A 19,477-nucleotide genomic window follows, 5' to 3' on the forward strand; every position below is an offset into this window, starting at 1 on the left:
AACAACTTAAGAGCTATTACTTTACTCCTTATGATTTTTGTACATCATACCTAATGATTTGCATGGTATAGTAGTGCATATTACTATTAATTGTGGGCTATACCCTTAGGGGTGGTAAGAAGGGTGGCTAAACATTAATGACAATGAAGAAGGTGTGGATATTCACATTACACTGACTAATTAAGCTACCTTTTAGTAAAACTAAAATAAATTTTTTTCTTTAGATAATCTTACCTTACTTCTCAACGTTAACTAAACGTTTTAGTATTGAGCTCGTCCTATTCTATCTCTACTCCTATTCCCTCAAAATCTTCAGGTCGCCATTATCATCCAAATCTCCTAAACGGCCAAAAGATATAAAACCCTAGCTAAAGGAGAGTACAAGGATAAAGGAGATAGTGGAACTTTATCACTAATATGTTCATTAGTGTGGTAGATGTTGTTAGGGTCCTAGTAGGAGTCATATGACTAAGGACTAGGGTTAATACACTTACATGATTAGGGTGTTCAAGAGTGAACGTAAAGAACACTTACGGGTATATCCTATGCAAATTATAATTAATTAACAACTTAAGAGATGATAATTTATCGCTATATTTATTGGATACTTGGGAATACTACTCAAGCAAATAAGCTACCAATGTTTAGATATTAAACATTAAATATTAACTTAATAAGTTGATTAGTAATAACATGCTACTTCATTCGTCTCCAAAAGATTGCTCTATTGCTTTTTTAGGGTCAAAACATAATAACTTATTAAACCACAAGTATAGCCATGATCTTGTCAAATTCATTTATAAGCATGTTTTTTCAATATCAAATATGGATTTCGGCAATTGTTAATTTTTAAAAGATGAAGGGAAAGTTGAAATTGAGGGAGCCCCAATTTAGCTTCATGATTAAAAAAAAATCGTTTATCCAGTGACATTTATGTAAATAAATCAACAAAATATCTCAGTCAGCATGACATTTTCGCAAATAAAATATTAATGAAGCCCGCATTTAATAAAATTATTGACTTATTTACAAAAATGCCACTAGATAAACATTTTTTTTACCAAGAAGATAAACTCGTATTTTTTCAGGTTGAAGTGACCAATACTTATTTACAAAAATGTCACTAGATAAATATTTTTTTTTTACCAAGAAGATAAACTCGTATTTTTTCAGGTTGAAGTGACCAATATAAAAAGAAAATTCTAGAACATTATAACCTCAATACAAACTTCTAAACCCAAAAAAATAAAATCATACACACACTTTTTTTTTTTTTTTTTTCCCTTTCTCTCCATCTTCCTCTCATCGTCAATTTCTGAAACCCTAGATTATAACTCTTTAATCATCACAATTCAATTAAAAATTTCTCTCTCCTCAGAAAATACCCAATTTTTAAATTTCATCAACAATGGATATCGAGCAGAGGCAAGCAGAGTTAATCGAACACTTCGTAAAGCAAGCGTCGGCAAATAAGGGTTCTTCCCTCGTTCCAATCATCGTCGAAGCTACTTCCAACCCTTTGCTCTTCGCATTCTCCGAAATTCTTGCTGTTCCCAATGTCGCCGAGGTTTTTCTCTCTCTTCAAATTGATTGATTTTTAGGTTTTTTTTTTTTTTTTTTTTATTTTTTTATTGTTGATTTATTCATGTAATTTCTTACGATTAGGGTTTTTCGTGGTTGTTTGCTTATGAATTGAGTGCGATTTTGTAGTCAGGTTCGTTTAGGGTTATGGAATTTGAAAAAGTCTGTATTTTTGTGTGGAAATGTATTGATTAGTAGAATTTGATACTCCAGTTAATTCCCAATGAATTTTTGGGTGGATGACTGGATGATGAAGAAGAGCACAAGGATGATGGTTTGATTTTGAATTTAATGGGGGTAGTAAGGTACCTATGTACTATGAATTTGAGCTAGTGGAATGCGATGAGAGCAATAGTCCAGTACCGCTCTACTTAATTCGATGTCGAGTGTAATGCTGCTGGCATTCTATATGTTTAAGTACTTAAGTTGGTGAAGTAAGTATTATAAATGAAAAAAAATAAAATTTAGCTGCATTGTAAAATAGTTCGAGATATGTGGATCATGTTGTAGTAATTAAGGTGAATTATCAAATACTGGTTACTAAACTAGTAAACTGTCATGGCAATGATTTAGGAATAAGGTTGGAGCGAAACTTTAAAGACTACGCCGGTCACCGTGTAACTTTGTCAGTAGCATCTCCTAATTAATTGAGAATTTTTCATTTTTTTTTCTTTTCTTGTTATTGTTTGATCTAAAAACTATTTACATGCCTTTTGTTTTTGTTTGTTTGTTTGTGTGTGTTTTCTCTGTCTTATTGTTATCCTTGATGCAGCTCCAAGGAACCGAACATTCAGTGTACCTTAATCTTCTCCGTTTGTTTGCTCAAGGAACTTGGAGTGATTATAAAAGTAAGATTTTCTAGTCTTTTTGGTTTTATGTGTGGCATTTTGTGATTTTGTAAATGATAGCCCCACTTCCCCTTCCAAATGATATTCTGTAAAGAAGAGTCCAATACATAGTAAGGCTTTTAACATGGCATATGACACTGTGGTGTACTGGTTTTTATTATGATCTGGGTGAACTTTCCAGTGCTGTAGCCTTTAATGCTCTTATTGGTTTACTTTGCCTTTCATTATCGTTGATCTGATCGTTATTTGTAGAACTCTTAACCTTGGGTCTTTATGATTAGGCGCATGAAATATTATGAATTTATAATGTGCAGGCAGTGCTGGATCTCTACCTCCGTTGGCTGCTGACCAAATACTCAAGTTAAAGCAACTCACTGTGCTCACATTGGCTGAGACAAGCAAGGTACTTCTGCCCCATTCATGTTTGTTGTCCCCTCGAAGTCTTTGTCGATTTTCAGTGTCAAAGCCTGGTGTTTTGATATTAAGTGCTGAATTGTATTACACTTGTCCAGTGCCAGTCAGATAATTTACTTGTATTCCCTTACTAGAATTTTTACTGAATTTTTTAATTTTCTTTTTATTTTTTTTAAGAGAAGAACGAGACTACTTTAGTAAAATGCACCCTTGGTGTTCCATGCTACTTATGGAATTGGAGAATGTGGGAAATGGATATTTCACAAATTAATACTAGTTGCCGATAAGCTTAGATGCTTCATGGAGACAAGTATCCTGAGAGACAATATAGGGTTTTGAACAAATGTTTTTTTTTTTTTTTTTTTTTTTTCTTTTTTCTTTGAGTAATTACTCGATTCTTCTCTTTATACAGCTAGGATGTCATGTATCTCTTTTTTTTTTCCTTCTTTTTTTTTTCTGTATATATTGTCTATGAGGACTTAGTTTGGTAAACATCAAACCACAATGACACTATGTCACGTCCAGTTTCCCCTTTTAATGCGGGTAATTTGAACTACAATTGACATGCTGCAGTCGTCATGCGCTCATGGCCACCTCGGTCTATGATATTGGTGTTCTGATACATTTTACATACTCTTGATCTACAAGTCCAGTCATCAAAACTGGTGAGGGTTCATATGGACAAGACCAGAGGTTCTTACACCTTATTTGTCTTAATGTGCTATAATAGCTGTGGTTTAGTAAACTGGTATAACGTTTATAAATTCATGTTCTTACATGACTTAAGTTCTTGTAAGTGGTGGTTTAGTAAACTGATACATTTTACATACTTTTGAGTTTGGGAAACACAGAGAGTTACTCTTTATTTATGTAAAATAATTTGGTTACTATATATAAAATAATTCGATGATAAACCTATCTGGATTGTTTTTGATAAACAATGCATTATTGGTTTATGGTTCCATGCTTCCTTCTCAATTTTGTTGCTGTTCTGTTTTTGTCTGTGCTGTTTTCAGGTACTACCATATGATCATTTGATGGAGGAGCTAGATGTTACAAATGTGCGTGAACTGGAAGATTTTCTTATCAATGAGTGCATGTATTCGGTACGTATTCTGCTAACTTATATTTTCATCTCCATTTACACTTATGGAGCTAACTGATTTAAGGTGTTCCTGGTCTTTATTAGTAAACCTGTCTATCTTGTTTCTTGTGTAAATATTTCTTTTTATTCAGGTCATGTTTCCTTTACTTTTCTTTCCCATGAGATGTCATTAATATTTCTACAGCTCCGCTTTGGACTTCAGGCCTGTGTTTCATTTCAATCTTGTCTAATTTGGGTTTTCATGTCGTATGGTGATGATCATGTATGATTTATATGTCATGTTGAGTCTCTTTGTGAAGTTGTGGTTCAAGCTTCAATTGTCAGCATAATGTTGTAGCTCCGTTGCCTATTTATTGGTGCAGCTCTTTATTTCTTAACAATCACCCAAAAAGAGGTGAGCGACATTTGAGTTAAACACAGAAGCGCAAAATCAAATTAGGTGATAAAGTAGCTGGTCGAACCCAAAGCTAGCTGGTTCTCCCCGAAACCACCCCCCCCCAATTCGTTTGGTCGTTACGTGTTACTCACCCGAAGTGCAACCTGTTTTATAATCAAATTATGATATGGTTTGGTCTTTTCTCTTTTTTGTTTACATATGGAAAAATTTGACCTCTAATTCTTTAAGAGGTTTATCTGAAAAATTCATGCGAGGGGAAACTTTCACATTGAAGGGGGGCGGGCTTCGTAATAGAAGCGACATTAGGGTTTAATCAATGTGATGAATGACGATTTTGGCAAATTTGCGAATGCAGTAGTCAGTGCTCCTTTTGTATTTCAGGCCTGACTTCTGGGTTGAGGTCTATCAACTCCTATGCCCTGAGCTACAGATGTTAATATTTGTTTAGCATTTCCCAACAAAATAATTGATGCTTTTAGCATGACTAGCTTTAGACTTTCTTGGAGCGTCGAACTATTATCTTCTTACTCGCTCCAGCCCCTAGACACATTCAGTTTCAAGCCTGCAACATTACGTCATTACTCAAATTTGAAATCATCTGAATCAAACTGATTGGCCTTTATATGTACCTATCAGTCTTTAGATTTAATCATGTCGTGCTATGGTGTTATGCACATGGTTGAACAAGTGTTTTTCAATGTATACATGTTCTTGACCATTAAATATTTGAGTGATCTTGGGAGGGTCCTTAGTATCGGGATGTGTTAATGTATCGATTGTAAACTGACATTTACTGTTGGTTGACAGGGCATTGTTAGGGGAAAGCTGGGTCAGTACCGAAGATGTTTTGAGGTGCTATGATTGCACACTCTTTACCCCACCTCCTCGCGATGAATGTTTAAGCCTTTTGAAGTTTGATACAGTTGTCATTTGGATGCAGGTAGTGTTTGCTGCTGGAAGGGATCTAAGACCAGGGCAATTGGGCAGTATGATACATACATTGACTAACTGGTATTTTAAATTTTGCATAAAGCCTTTTATTTTGGAAGTGGATAATGTGCCAACAAGGATAATCTTTGTACTGGGTTTGTAACTTATGTCAACTGCTGGGATGTCATTCTGACTGATTTTTTTTCCCCCAATATTTGTGGAATCTTCATTCTACTTCTTTTCCCACATTTGTGCTGTAAGTTATTGGTTACTCTTCTCATCTGATATCCTCACTTGATCTGAAGGCAAACAGATGAGAGCTTGTGGACAAACATTCTGTTAGATCACATCCTAACATGTTTAAGACTCTTACATGGCCCAAATTTTATAACTCGTCACTCTTAAAAATACGATTTGATTAATTTTTCTTGGTATTTTTTATTTTTGTGGTGTCTAATTCTTGATTGCTATATCGTGTTGGGAAATTCCTCTATGATTACCTTAGACTGTATCCAAGGATTGCAATGTATGCTTTATTTATTTATTTTTTTCTCTAAGAACTGGAGTCCGGTGTATGTTTCATGAATCATTGTTTGATTCTTCCTATCTGGACCTCCTAGCAGCTGGGAAGTTGTAGCAGTTTTAATTCCCTTTTTGTCTTAATGTCAGTGGTTGGGTGCATATCAAGCTTTCTGAGTAATCAAATCTGCTTTGTTACGTTGATTGGTTATTTCTATAGAACAATTTTGCTTTTGTATTGCTAGCCACTGCAAATCCTATATAATGGTTTATATTTTTGTGTGTATTAAAGGCTGGCAACTTCAGACAATTTACTTTTGACAATTCAAGAGAAGATAAAATGGGCTGATACCATGAGCGAGGTGGACAAGAAACATAAAAAAGAAGTTGAAGAGAGAGTGGAGGAAGTAAAGAAGACCGTTTCCATGAAGGTGTGAAATTCATTTTTTCTGCTTTTGCTAGTAATTCTCTCCTGCAAAACATGCATACTGGCTTGTCATCTAGCAATGTGTATACCGTGCAATTAGCATTTGCTTTTGGTGCTTGCACTGTAGCCGTTCTACTGACTTGGTTGCATAGTAGTATTGGGAAATCTGGTATAGTGTCAATTTACATGCTACTCCCTTTGGTGTTTTTTTTGGTGCTATAGTTTGACGGCATGTTTGTCAACGCACAACTTTGATCTTTTTAATATCTATTGTTTATTGGTAAAAATTATTAAATAAATTGATAATATGTATATATACATTGTGAGTTTGTGACTAATTCAACAATATTTTATACAACAATTATAATTGTCAAATAGTACATTTTTTTAAGAAAAAAGATTCTGAAACAGGCAAAATATTTTGAGCACTCCTAAAAGGAATACTGGCACGTAATCAAGGGATGGAGGGAGTTATATATTTGTTAAAATTCACGGACGGTTTCAAATGACAGTTCATTGTACCTGACCCTAAATCTTTTTGGGATTAAGGTTGTTTTTGTATTTGTAATAAAATAAGTTGAAGTTTAGCATATGAATAGTAAGAGAAGTCAAACATAACATTATAATGTCGATTGTCTTGCAAGATGCTGTTGCTTGGTTTATGCCCATTCATTCGGCTGAAATGGTATTCTTGTGTGCTAAATTCTGACAAATCATTTTTATCATGATTTGGATTCAATGATCTGATGGCTGTTGTTTGTTACAGTTATAATTTTTGTATTCGGTTAGCAAGTAATAGCATCTAGGTTTAGAGAGTGCATTTATTTTCTTGCTTTGTCATGGAATATGTTCGTCGATGGTCTTACTTACATTGTGGCAGAAGCTACACACTGTAAGCAGGCCGACTTGGACTTCCGAGGGCATGAGGAGATCTACGCTGAACCTGGCGGAGTGATGGACTTCGAGGAAGATAGAATCCGACCTAAGAGGTAGTTTCCCTGCAGTCAAGCTTTCTATAATGCACCAGTTTATGTATTCACTATTCAGTAGTACTCAATATAGTGGATTCTTTTTGTTGACATGTTTTTTTGACTGCAGGAGGCGGCATCCACTACATTGAACAGTGGGAGATAGAGTGTTTATCAGGTGACTGCTGGTTTGGACAGCGGCAAACTGCACAGATTTCTGCTTTTGGAGATAATACAACTTTACTTTTGGACCATTGTCGCTGATCTTTGACCTTTTGCAAAGTTGGCAACTATACAAGCCCCCTGAATCCATGTTAATAATTTTCATTAGAGTAGGTGGTCTGTTTTGGTGTTGAAGGGTTGAATTTTTCATGGGTGGATCTTGGGATTGTAATAGTTACAATATATTTTCGAGGTTTAGTTAAGATTCGTAGTTAATATAATCTTCTTGATTGATCTATGACTATTGACGTGAAAATTTTGGTGCTTTTATAGCAAGATGAAGTGAATTTGGCGCAGTATCGATTTCATCGTCCATTGATCTACGTCTTCTGCTTTGCTTTTTTTTATCATGTATCAAACATATATGTTTCGTTTTGTGGAATTGGGATTTTTTGGTTGCTGAAGAAAAGGGGATAAAATAATATGACAAGGCTGGAGATGTTTCAGCTTGCAATTAGACTCAATCTCAACTTGCAGGCGAAACAGTCAACAACTTTGTCATAGACATGATGCAAAATAACTAAATAAGCACACACTATCTTCTGGCTTTCCTTATTTCTCACAAGCTGTTCTTTCTATGTGTGTATTGGGATATCGTTTTCATAAATGAAAGGAAAATGAAAACAGTGAAAACATGTCAATGACAAACTTGTGAAACATATGCCACATTAGTGAGGGAAAAATCAAGACATCTCAGTACTCAAATTACGAAGTTCGTCAAGAATTGCGCAATAGTTGTTGACATATCTCAAAAATCGCCTTTGTTAACACTTTGTTTGAATAGAAGGAGATGGAAGGAAAAGAAGGGAAGAAAAAGGGAGGGGAACAAACTTTCTTGTTTGGGTAAAGAATTGGGGGAAGGAAGAGAAAGGAGAGGGAGAGATCCATTTTCCCGTTCTCTTTTTTCCTATATTTTTCCTATCTTTTCTTTTCCTTTCGACTCCTCTCTGCCTAAAAGGGCGAGTGTAAGATACACCAAGATTTTATTTTATTTTCGTTTGAAGATTTATACTCCTATGATCAATTACGTATTTAATCATCAAAATAAGCAAAAAAATATTTTAAGTGTACGATGCACGTGCAGGGAAGTTCTAATACATCATCATTAGGCACAAGTAAAATTACATAATAGCCTTTTATACTAATGGAATTCCTAATAGTACTACTATTGAAAACATATATAGTACTACAAAAAATGTTCAGTAGTACTCTCAAAATGTCATTATTTACAAAATTGCCATTACCGTTTTCCGGGTCAAGAAAGGAGGATCCATTTTCGATATTTCCATATATTCCAGAAGACAGAGCTCAAAACCCCCTCCATTTTCTCTCTCCTCTTTCTGCTAACTGAGCCAATCATCAATGGCGGAAGAAGATGAAGTAACAATGGAAGTCGAAGCTGCTGAAGCCGTTTATGGCGACGACTGTATCGTTCTCAATAGATTTCCTCCTCATCTTCGTCTCCACATCAAACCTCGTACCGCCGACGTCCATTCTCAACAGGTCTCTTTTTTTTTTTTTTTTTTTTTTTTTTTGCAATTTTTTTTTTGCTCGTAATTAATATTATGGGTTTAATTTCTTAATTCTATTGTTAATTTAGCTATTTATCTACTTTTTGATTTTTGATTTGTAATTATAGAATTTAATATCAGTACTAGTATTTGAATTAAAGTTATTCAGATACTTTTTGATCAGATTTTTATGTTGATTTATTCGATTATGATCATTTTACATTGATTGCAACTTTTTTTTTAATTTCCAACTTACGTTTCATAGGATGAATAAACATAGAATTAGATTGTTGATATGAAAGTATGTGATTGTGAAGAATTTGCTAAAGCCCTAAGGTTTACGGCTTAAAAGGTTGAAGGCAGTATAATTGTATTAATAATGCATAACAAGATTATATGAAAAAAACTTGTGATTTTTTACCCCAATTCTGTTTTGTTGAGTTCTACTTTCGGAACAATCGATGAACGAATGGAAGAATTTCCGAGGATTTTGTTTATTGATATTAACTCTTGGTCTATCATCCTACCTGTTTTGGTGGAGCTAAGGTGTTTGTGATTTTAATGGAAATTGAGATGCCTATTTCAGCTGTTATTGAAAACTGAGGTTCCTTAAAGGTAAATTGAAACTAGTACCTACTAAATTGTGAACCTTTGTTGTTTGCTGTCTCGGGTAGCAACTCCATGAGGCAAGTAGTAAACGAAAGAGAACTAGATCAGCTTATTGTTCTAGAGTCTAGACGGCTAGACCCATTGAATTGAGGCCTAAGACCTCTATTGTGTTTCTTTCGAAGTTTATTGTAACTTGCTTGCCTTGACTTATGCAGTGTCAAAACTTAACAAAAGCGTTTTTTCACCTTTTATGTAGTTTGTGGAAGCAACAATTGAGTTACGGGCTGGTATGCAGGTAAAGTTTTCTACTTTTGTATATAATTATCCCCTTTCTAGTTTTGGTGAGTCAAGGGAATGGCATAGCCTGACATCTCAATGTGAAGAAAATTTCATGTTTCTATAACCTTGTTTATTCCCAGTTGCCCCTGTTATATTTCGGAAGACATTTTAAGAGTTTCCTTGCTTGGTTTTGTACCTCTTTTCTGTCTAATATTTACCTTCAATTTGTGGCAGTATCCCAGTGATCCACCTTATGTTGATATTATAGGTTCTAAAGGACTTGATGAGAAAAGGCAAAAGCATCTGATTAGTGGTTTACATGAGAAGGCTCATGAACTTGCGTCTTGCTTAATGCTTGTGGCGCTTTGCGAGGTTAGCTCATTCAATTTTCATGTGAATATGTGATGCACATAATAAAATATTCCCTTTTTGACTTGGGTACAGAGATTTAGTTTTTTTTTTTTTTTTTTTTTTTTTTTTTTTTTTTTTTTTTTTTAATTACAAGAAACAGCAGATCATGTAGTTCTGAACTTGCCAACATTGAGGTGGTCAAGTTAGTACAAAAATAAAATCGACAAAACTTTTTTAAGTAATTAACTTTTTGACGTCACTTATTTGAAAAAGAAATTTAGAGAGTATTGCTTTGTGTTGTTTTCTACATGCGAGTAGTTGGTTAGTTTTTTTTTTTTTTTTTTTTTTTTTCTCTTTTCTTTTCTATTCTTCTGGACTATATGCCATTAAAGCTTCCTTAAGGACTAGCTGATGCAGGATTCATACTCAGCTGCTATCGTTATTGTGTCACTATAATCCTTTTTTTTTAAAAAAAAATAAAAAATTTACAAAGAAGGTTATTTTATGAATTGGGCCTCTAAACACAAACATTTCTCGTTGCAATAGGAAGCTGTGGAAATTCTTACCAGCATGAACCACCCTGAAGGTGATTGTCCATTGTGTTTGTATCCTTTGGTAACAGAAGATAAGCACAGTGAAGCCCAGCCATTTATGAAGTTGATGTCTTGCTTTCATTGCTTCCACTGGTAAAGCCTAAATCCTTATTCTGTAATATACTAGTATGCATCAAATGACAGATATAATTTCTCTTACATGGTTGTTGTCTTGATTTTGCCTGTGTTGATGTAGTGAGTGCATTGTAAGATGGTTGAAATGGTTCCTGAGACAAAATGATGCCTGCCATGGAACCTCAAGTACTCCGTCAACTATTGTCCATGAAGAAAACAATCTGGCTTCAGGCAAGACATGTTGACCAATATAGTTACTTTCCACTAAACAATTGCGTCTAGCTGTCGAAAAGTTTGTGCATGTTGTCGATTATCCAATAGTTGTTCAAGATTTATCTGATAGTACTTGGTCTTAAGCTCATAGAGGCAGATTGCATTGGCTAGATCTTCTTAGCAGTGTGTCATGTGCTACCTCTACCCATGACGGCCATGATTTACATTGTTTAACATCTATTGTGAAACTCCACAATGATGGCTCTGTTGTCTTGGGGAACGTTGAAGCTAACAGTATATCTCGGCAAAATGATGTGTGTGTAATTAGCACTCTGTTTTAAAGAAAGTTTGTTAAGTTAAACTGCAAATCAGCAGCTCTAGGATTTTAATGACCCCCCCCCCCCCCCCTAAAAAAAAAAAAAAAAAAAAAAGTGTGTAGAGTTGTAGACTCCTCAAATCTGCTGGCTAGCAACTCTGTATTAATCAGGAAATTTCTACCTTGTTATTTTATTAGGATTGCTCTGGAGGCTGGAACTTTCCTTAAAAAGACTCTAAAATTGACCCTTCCCCTAAACTCAACCTGGATTCATCTGAAAGTATGTGTTCACAAACAAGATTTTGGAACAAAAAAACTGACAAAACTTGCAAAAAACTACTTAGTTCTACAAAGTCATCCTGGAACCGGTCTGTTCCATATTTGAAATTACCTGATCCGAAACCTGTCTAACCCTACCCTTTTGACAGGTCTAATTCTGATGATGCTTGACAGTTGATTTTTCTCTATGCCACTTATGCTTTGCATTTGCATGTTAATAGCTTTGAGTGTCACCTAAATTAAGCCCTCGATGAGAGAATCTAAGATATCTTGGCAGAGATTATTAGTTTTGGGGAAAATGTGGCAATTATACGACTCTTTCAGTTTAACCTTGTCCTTGAGATTTGTCCATGGCATTTCATCATTGACACCAAGTGTTTTTTTTTTTTTTTTTTTGAAACTGACACTAAGTTAGCTATGATAGTTGGAATAACGGAACTGATCTAGCTCACTTGGAAGTGATAAATTACTGATTTAGTACTTTTGAGTCTCCAGAATTTGTCATGTAAGATGATCTGTGAATTGCAAGTATATGATGATGCCTTACTAAGAAGGTTACGCACCTAAATGATTAAGAATGGAATTGGTAGCTTTGTGGACTTTAGACAGTCATAATTGCTCCTTCAATCTTAGTGGTGCTCCTCTGCTTGTTTGTTTTTCACTGATTCTTTTAACTAATTGTTCAACAGAATTACGCAAAATGATGGGAGATAGTACAGGAAACTGTCCTGTCTGTCGTAAAGTCTTCCTCGCCAAGGACATTGAGCATGTGCTCAACTTAGTTGGTTCTCATGATGCAGAATTGGTATGTAATAAGAGATTTCCTATTCCAAAATTTGTTTTTTTGATTAACAGATTTCATGGGAAGACACAGTCACTCTAGCAGTGCTATTTTTAATCAGTTATGTAACTTTAGCGTAAGATGAAAAGTATCAAATTGGTCAATGTTTTCCTCTTGACAAGTCAGTGATGCTTGTGACTCGTGTGTGATTAAAGCTGCTAGCACTAGGACTAGGCACTTGCACTTTTACAAATCATGACACCTATACATGGTTGATGGTTTGTAGATAGAGAGATCCCTGAACATGATGATCTGTATAATAATATCTTGGTACTAAAACTTTTGCTTTGGGTATGATCTTCAGGATGTTTATGAGAAAGAGCTCGTGGAGAAAGTCCTCCAATGTGATCTGGAGACCAGTAGAAGACAGAAGTTTGAGACAATATTGGAGCTGCAACAACAGCATGGTGGCTTGATAGAACCCCCGAAAGACAATGTGTTATTTTCGCGCCTCTCTCTTCAAGACTTGGTCAGTGAAGATGCAGAGGTGATGAATGAACAAGCCAGCGAGCAACAACATAACAATCAAATTGCTAGAGAAGAGCCAGAGTCAAGTAATTCCTCAAATCGTACCCGTGAAACAAGGAAGCAACGTCCTAGAGGTCATAACAACGCGATGGAACCTGCATCTGGTGGTCCTCCAACTAGGTCTAATGCTGGGCACCGCAGGTACTCTGGCCCAAGAAAACATAATAACAATAATTCCAGATGGCAAGCCAAACCGTGCCCTAAGAAGGAATAGGATACTTCTGGTTTAGGTGAATTTAGGTACCATTTTCTTAATCTGTTCCGAATCTTCCCATGGTTGTTGGGAAAAGTCTGTAATACGGTATAGTAACTTATCTATGTGCATAAGTCTTGTGAATAGGAAAATAGGATTCGAATTATTTGTCCCAATTCGCTATACTTTTTTTGCTCGTCTAATTGTTTTTCACCCTCAAGCTTCCCTAGTATTTGTGGGGGCCGAAGGTTGGGACATGTAGAGGATACATGAACGTCCTATAATGGATACTTGTGTTAAATTTGGTATGAATAATACATGAACGTTCTTCTGCATTATACAAAGTATAACAGAAGCAATTGCATTATTCCCTTAGGTTTTACAAACCAACAAAAAAATGCCGAAGATTGGTTGATTATCATCAAATACTTTCCTGTGGAAGGATGATAAACCAACCTTGGGATTTCAGTTTAAGGATCGCGCCAAAAACGTAGTGGCGCGAGCAACGGTGATAAACTATCAAACCCAAACAGGCACACAAAACAGTAATGGCATGAACGACACACTTCCCTCAAGAATGTTTATGATGGCACAAATGGTTGAGCAATCCCATGCGTGCAAGCAGCACCTCTACTTTACGAACAATTCTCCAATCTTCCTGAACCACTGGCACTGTAGGAAATCATGCTCGCTCGGCCGCCAGGGGTAGGGGGATGTTCTTTGCTCTAAGTCATCATAAGATGTTCCGGTGGTGCTTTAGGTATTACTTATGGAGTTATGGTCCTTAAGTATTAAGGACCTTGTATCAAGCATCATTTGGAGCAAAGACGTAGTATTTCTGTTATGTATTTGTTTTTCTTGCGGTTCTTACCTGAGATAGAAAAATTATTAGCTGCTTTTGGTTTTTTTGTATGACAGAGAGACCATTAGCAATTGTGTACCTTTCCTCTATATAGTATAAATAAAATAAAATCATAGTAAATTTGACATTGGGGTTGATTCAACTTCCCACTACATAAAGACATTTAATTAGTTGGTATTCTTATGACTTATGCAAAAAATTGAGTCATTGATATATTTCGTACAAAATTTGACCAAATTTTTTATTTTGTTTAGAGCAAATGTTTAGGACATGACTTGTGCCAGTTGTGCTTTTGCCAATAGGAGTCAACATTATGTTTCAATCATTTACAAAATCTGTTTGTTATTGGACATTAGAAGACTTATCCCTTAGTTTATTTTCGCAATTTTCAAATCCTTTTGTAAAGTCTTATAATGTTATGATTTGTGAGATTATAGCTTATTGATAATAGTATGTTTCAATTCTTTATAGTGTGTTTGTTATTGGACATTATAAGACTTTTCCCTTAGTTTATTTTTGCAATATTCATGATCCTCTTGTAAAGTCTTATAATGTTATGATTGGTGAGATTATAGCTTTATTTGAGGCTCATTCACCCTAAGTTCAAGGTAAAATATGGACAAAAGAACAAAATCTTATTAACCCGCGACTTTGTTTGTGGAAGCGAAGCTTTTAGAGACTAAGTAATGATTTAAATTGAATTACATAACTAATCGAAACTCAAAGTATATAATCTAAATTAAGAACAATACACTTTGTTAGATCTATCCAACAATAAAGAATGGTGGAAATTAAATAGTCAAATTAAAAATTAGTTACTCGTATCACTTTATAGTAACCTTTTAAAACTCCTCAAATGCTTATATTCTTCTTATACAAGTATAATTATTGACATTGATAAATAAAAAGTTAAGGAATTCAAAGAAAAAGATTTGGTTGCCAAGTGATGAAGATTTTTTTTTTTTTCCTTTTTCTTTCTAATGAGGCCCACGAGTAGAGTATATGATCAAATGAATCTATTTGTCAAAGGAGGTAATACCTTGGAGAAAGTACCAAAAGCAAAATTGGTCCGGCCACATTGGCGTCAATGTCAAGGTCAATATCAAAAGAGCATTAGACAACATCATTTTATTTGGATTTTAAATATTTCCTACGTGTAAAACTAAAATGTAATGCTTGACAATATGGAAACCAATAGTTTATGGGTTAAAATTTTAGGAATAATAATACTCAAATTTAAAGCAATATCATGGCTACATGCATTATCAATTTATTATGGTGAAATATCAGCTAAATATTATATTGTTTTTTGTGCGTTCTATACTTCTATGTTAAAAGGTTTTTATCCAATTTATATACGTATGATTGTAAAATATTTGAAGGCAGCTGCATAAATTATTACTCTTTGTGGTCTTTTGTGTTAATTTTTTTTTTTTTTTTTTTTTTTTTTTTTTTTTTTTATAAAAACATTTAGAGGAATCTTTAATACACAAATCACTCCTAAATTACTCATACTTGAAATAAAACAATTACATAGCACATTAAATCTTTGTAAAATTACTCCAATCAATTTAGAAGGACGGAATAAAAGTTAACTTTCCATCTTTTAGTAGATCAAATATTTTAGTACGAGATAAAACAATTTATAGGTAAAGACGTGTCAATTAGATAAAGATTAGAATAGTTATTGTTGTGCTGAAATTGAGCGTTTTTTGCACCACTCTGTCTAGCATCACTACTCATAAGTCCTAATCTCGCCCCTTTTCCCTTTTTGCAGCCTTATACGTAAATTATTCTAAGGAAAAGTGCATGCATCATATTAAGTATATGATTGCGACCAATTGAGCTATCATTGACAGTGTAAGAATTTGATGTATCGTTTAAAGTATTATATTTGCATGATCAATACATTCTTCTTTACTATCATGACAACAAATTCTTTATTAGCATTTTTCACAATGTATACACCATTTGCACCATAGAGTTTTGAGATCGGGGACCTAATTCACCTAAAGTTCTAGTGACATGTGACATTGGCAATCGGCAATGGCCATGGCCATGGCCCCTACCAATCAATTAAATAACTTTTAAGAGGTACGAATCTCCTTTCACCTGGAATTATTAGTTACTCAGATCAATTAGTAATTGGATTAGATACTCAAACTTATGAGGCTAATAACAATAGTACATTAGTACTCCATGTATTTTTCTTCTTTTGTGTGAAACAACTCATATGTACACAATATGGGGTTCAACAAGTTTGTGACATTGATCTCTTACTATATATACTTGTATAATACTCTGTACAATGTAATGTGGAGTAATTTTTTTTGAATAATATATATATTTGCTAGAATGAGAAATGAGAATATGAGAAAGCCAGTTAAAAACTGTCACGTGTCCCATATAAAGTACAAAGTACATAACAAAAGAATATTTGTTTTTTTAAAAATTAGGAAGTGTTATATATATATATATATATATATATATATATATATATATATATATAAATTATCTTACATACTTCTTCTGTTTACAAATAATTTTCTAGTATTTCTTTTAAAAATGTGCATATATTATTTTCTACATTATTGTTGTTATTGAAAATGAAAACCTAAACCATTTAACTTATGGTATGGCCGGAGCCCCATATGACTTGCTTTCTTTTATACTCTCTTCTTATTTCATGTTGATGTAAGTCCTTTCATCAACTAGGAGCGTGTTTTTTATTCATTTAATTTTCACTTATCAGAATTTATTTTTCCTTAATTTTCTTATCTAAACTTATTATACTTAAAATAAGTGAAATTAAGGTGAACATAATAAATCCTAACTTTCTTTTACTTATTTATTTTTCTCCATATCAATAAAAAAATCTACTCATCCTACTAAAACCCTTGATACATACTTTCTCTATCTTTTTTATACTTGAAGCACACATTCTTTACATACAATTTGAAAAAGTGATTAATTTCAAAGGTGAACGAATAGATTAAGTTATACATTTAAATCATAACAACTTAACATTTTTTTAACTGGTAGTAACATTATTTCAATTAATTTGTGCCTTTTCTAATATTTTCCTTTAAAATATGTGTCAAATGACATTTTAAGGAAGAAGTATTTATAAAATCCGATTAAAAAAAAATCAAAAAACCTAAGACGGAAAAGAGAAGGGAAAAAAATAGACAAGTGTCTTAGTACTATAGTCGGAAAGGTAGTCAGAAATGTAGGCCTATGATTAGTAGTAGTTGTTGTAAAGATTTGGTTGGTTGGTTGTCTCAAATTGAAAAGCAATTAATAGATTTGTGGCTAAAAAAGAGTAATTAGTCAGTTAATGAAACCGTTGAAAAGTGTCCAATCATTTGAATTAGAGCTTATACATCGCAAATGTACGAGAGTAGTTCACACTAAATTTGAATTTCAATTTCAATTTGACTCGGATCCGATCCTAGCTTGTTTGTGACCACTCTCACTTTGCCGTCCAAATTTTTAGATGGAGTGTCCGCATCACCTTATTGGGTCGGTTTTGACAAGGTTCCGGCATGGTACGGGCATGAGTTATACACTTATGCATGAATATGCACGATCCAATTCGAGTAGGGGTGTTAAAAAATAAAAGCGGTTTTAATTAGAAAATCCAAGCTAAAATATAAACTTATGAAGTTGAAAAGTGATAATCAGCATTAATTTTGATACAGGCCTTGTAAATTGGCCGCTGACTGTTTCTCTTGATTGGTCTAACTAGTTGTTTGTATAGGCTTTTTATATTGCCTCTTAATGTATATGTTTTGTACGGTAAAGTTGGCTACTGGTTGTAAGCATTAAAAACATTGAAAGCCAACCATCAACACAAAAAAGCTAGTCTTACTAGTTTTTGGCTTTTCGCAGAAAAACTGACTTTCTGACTTTTTAGCCAACAAAAAGCCAAATAACCAAACATATATTTTCGTTGTTTGATCACATCCAAAAGCCATTGGAAAAGCCATGAAAAAGTTCTTCATCAAACAAGCCCATAATTTAACAACGGTTCCATTAATTATGTGGGTTAATGTTTGAAAAATAACTTTTGATACTAGACATAGTTGAAAATATTTATTATTTTATATAATTCTCTAATTTAAAAGGGTTAAGAAAATTTTTGATGTAAGGGAGATGTCTACCAGTGTACGTATTCAATTTACATCGTTTTTTAAAAAAAATTGGGTAATGGTAATTGGGCATGGTCGATAGTATGCAAATCTTCAGGCAAATACAAATACTAATATTTATGTTACAAAAAATTTACTCGTGCCTTTTTTAGGTCTTCAAGACTAGTGTGTTACCTTTATCATTTTTACCACGCATAATAGTTAAATTCATACTTCGTATAAATTTATTATTCATAAATTTACTTTAAATCTTGGTAGGAGAATATACAACTATTAGTTTTATTATTAAAATTATATTGTTAAAATTAATAAACTGTAATTTAAAGCAAACATCATCTTTTTTTTTTTGAAAGTAAAATACAGGGGAAATTAGGAACGTCTTCTCGCAAGACCATATCCTAATTTGTCAAAAAGTAAAATAAGAAAACTTGTTGTCCATAAACGGGTCGATACCTTGATGCGTCGGAATAGAATATCCCAGAGAATGAAGCAACATAATCTGCTGCTCGATTTCCTTCACAGTAAATGTGGCGGGAGTCAAAAGCCACAAATGACTCAAGAATCTTGGTGACATCAGCCATGAGCAGCTGCAGTTTCTAGGGGCAATTGAAATTTCCCTGCAAAATATTAATAACAATTAGATTATCACCTTCAATTAAAATATGAGAGATATTATGATCCCGGGCTAGAAGGAGGCCATTACGAAGAGCAATAGCCTCGGCCAAACAAGCTAGTCAAGAGCCCAAATTAAAGTGCGGCTAGCTATGTGATTCCCCAGGTGATCACGAAAAACCACACCAGCAGTTGCCGAATCGTAGGAAGCAGCAGACCCATCAAAATTTAGTTTACAAAATCCCGGAGGGGGAGGGGTCCACGAAATAAAAGAAGGGGCAGAGTGGGTACGCGAGGAGGGAACAGGCAAAGCAAGAGACTGGAGATTATCCATAAGAGAACGGGCTTGCCATTCTTGAAAAAGGGAAAATGCACGACATAAAACAATATCAATAGTAGGAAAAGAATTCTTAAAAACAACTGCATTACGGCTTTTCCAAAGGTTCCACAACATAATGACAACCTTGGGTATAGTACGGGGAGAGGAACTTTTAAGAGAGCGAAAAAAGTCATGGATTGAAGAAGCAGAGATGGGGGGTCCAACCAAGTTACCGACAATCGGAGAAGACCAAACATCCCTTGAAAAGAGGTACAAAAGAAAAAGGTGATCCTGAGATTCAGCTGTCGAATTATAGGGCACGACAGGAAGGAAC

At 34.2% G+C, this 19,477-nt stretch overlaps 2 protein-coding genes across 4 annotated transcripts; both read left to right on the forward strand.

The window, feature by feature from the left end:
- Positions 1-1,238: 1,238 nt before the first annotated feature.
- LOC110721535 (COP9 signalosome complex subunit 7-like) lies at positions 1,239-7,724 on the forward strand. 3 transcript variants are annotated; one of them, XM_021900710.1, is made up of 9 exons: positions 1,239-1,567; positions 2,354-2,429; positions 2,744-2,832; positions 3,860-3,949; positions 5,153-5,197; positions 5,286-5,356; positions 6,087-6,225; positions 7,105-7,210; positions 7,320-7,724. In XM_021900710.1, exons 1-8 carry the CDS (start codon positions 1,409-1,411, stop codon positions 7,174-7,176), a joined length of 741 nt encoding a protein of 246 aa, XP_021756402.1. In that variant the 5' UTR covers positions 1,239-1,408; the 3' UTR covers positions 7,177-7,210; positions 7,320-7,724. The 3 variants fall into 3 exon arrangements, with proteins under 3 accessions (XP_021756402.1, XP_021756401.1, XP_021756400.1); XM_021900709.1 differs by having other exon boundaries at positions 1,241-1,567; positions 7,102-7,210; XM_021900708.1 differs by having other exon boundaries at positions 1,242-1,567; positions 7,122-7,210.
- A 943-nt stretch (positions 7,725-8,667) lies between these two features.
- LOC110721536 (E3 ubiquitin-protein ligase RNF25-like) lies at positions 8,668-13,537 on the forward strand. The gene is made up of 7 exons (XM_021900711.1): positions 8,668-8,914; positions 9,788-9,826; positions 10,045-10,182; positions 10,708-10,847; positions 10,951-11,060; positions 12,327-12,442; positions 12,783-13,537. Exons 1-7 carry the CDS (start codon positions 8,774-8,776, stop codon positions 13,218-13,220), a joined length of 1,122 nt encoding a protein of 373 aa, XP_021756403.1. The 5' UTR covers positions 8,668-8,773; the 3' UTR covers positions 13,221-13,537.
- The last annotated feature ends 5,940 nt before the right edge of the window (positions 13,538-19,477 follow it).

The sequence above is a fragment of the Chenopodium quinoa genome, unplaced genomic scaffold, assembly GCF_001683475.1.
Source record: "Chenopodium quinoa cultivar QQ74 unplaced genomic scaffold, ASM168347v1, whole genome shotgun sequence".
In the NCBI taxonomy this organism is placed as follows: domain Eukaryota; kingdom Viridiplantae; phylum Streptophyta; class Magnoliopsida; order Caryophyllales; family Amaranthaceae; genus Chenopodium; species Chenopodium quinoa.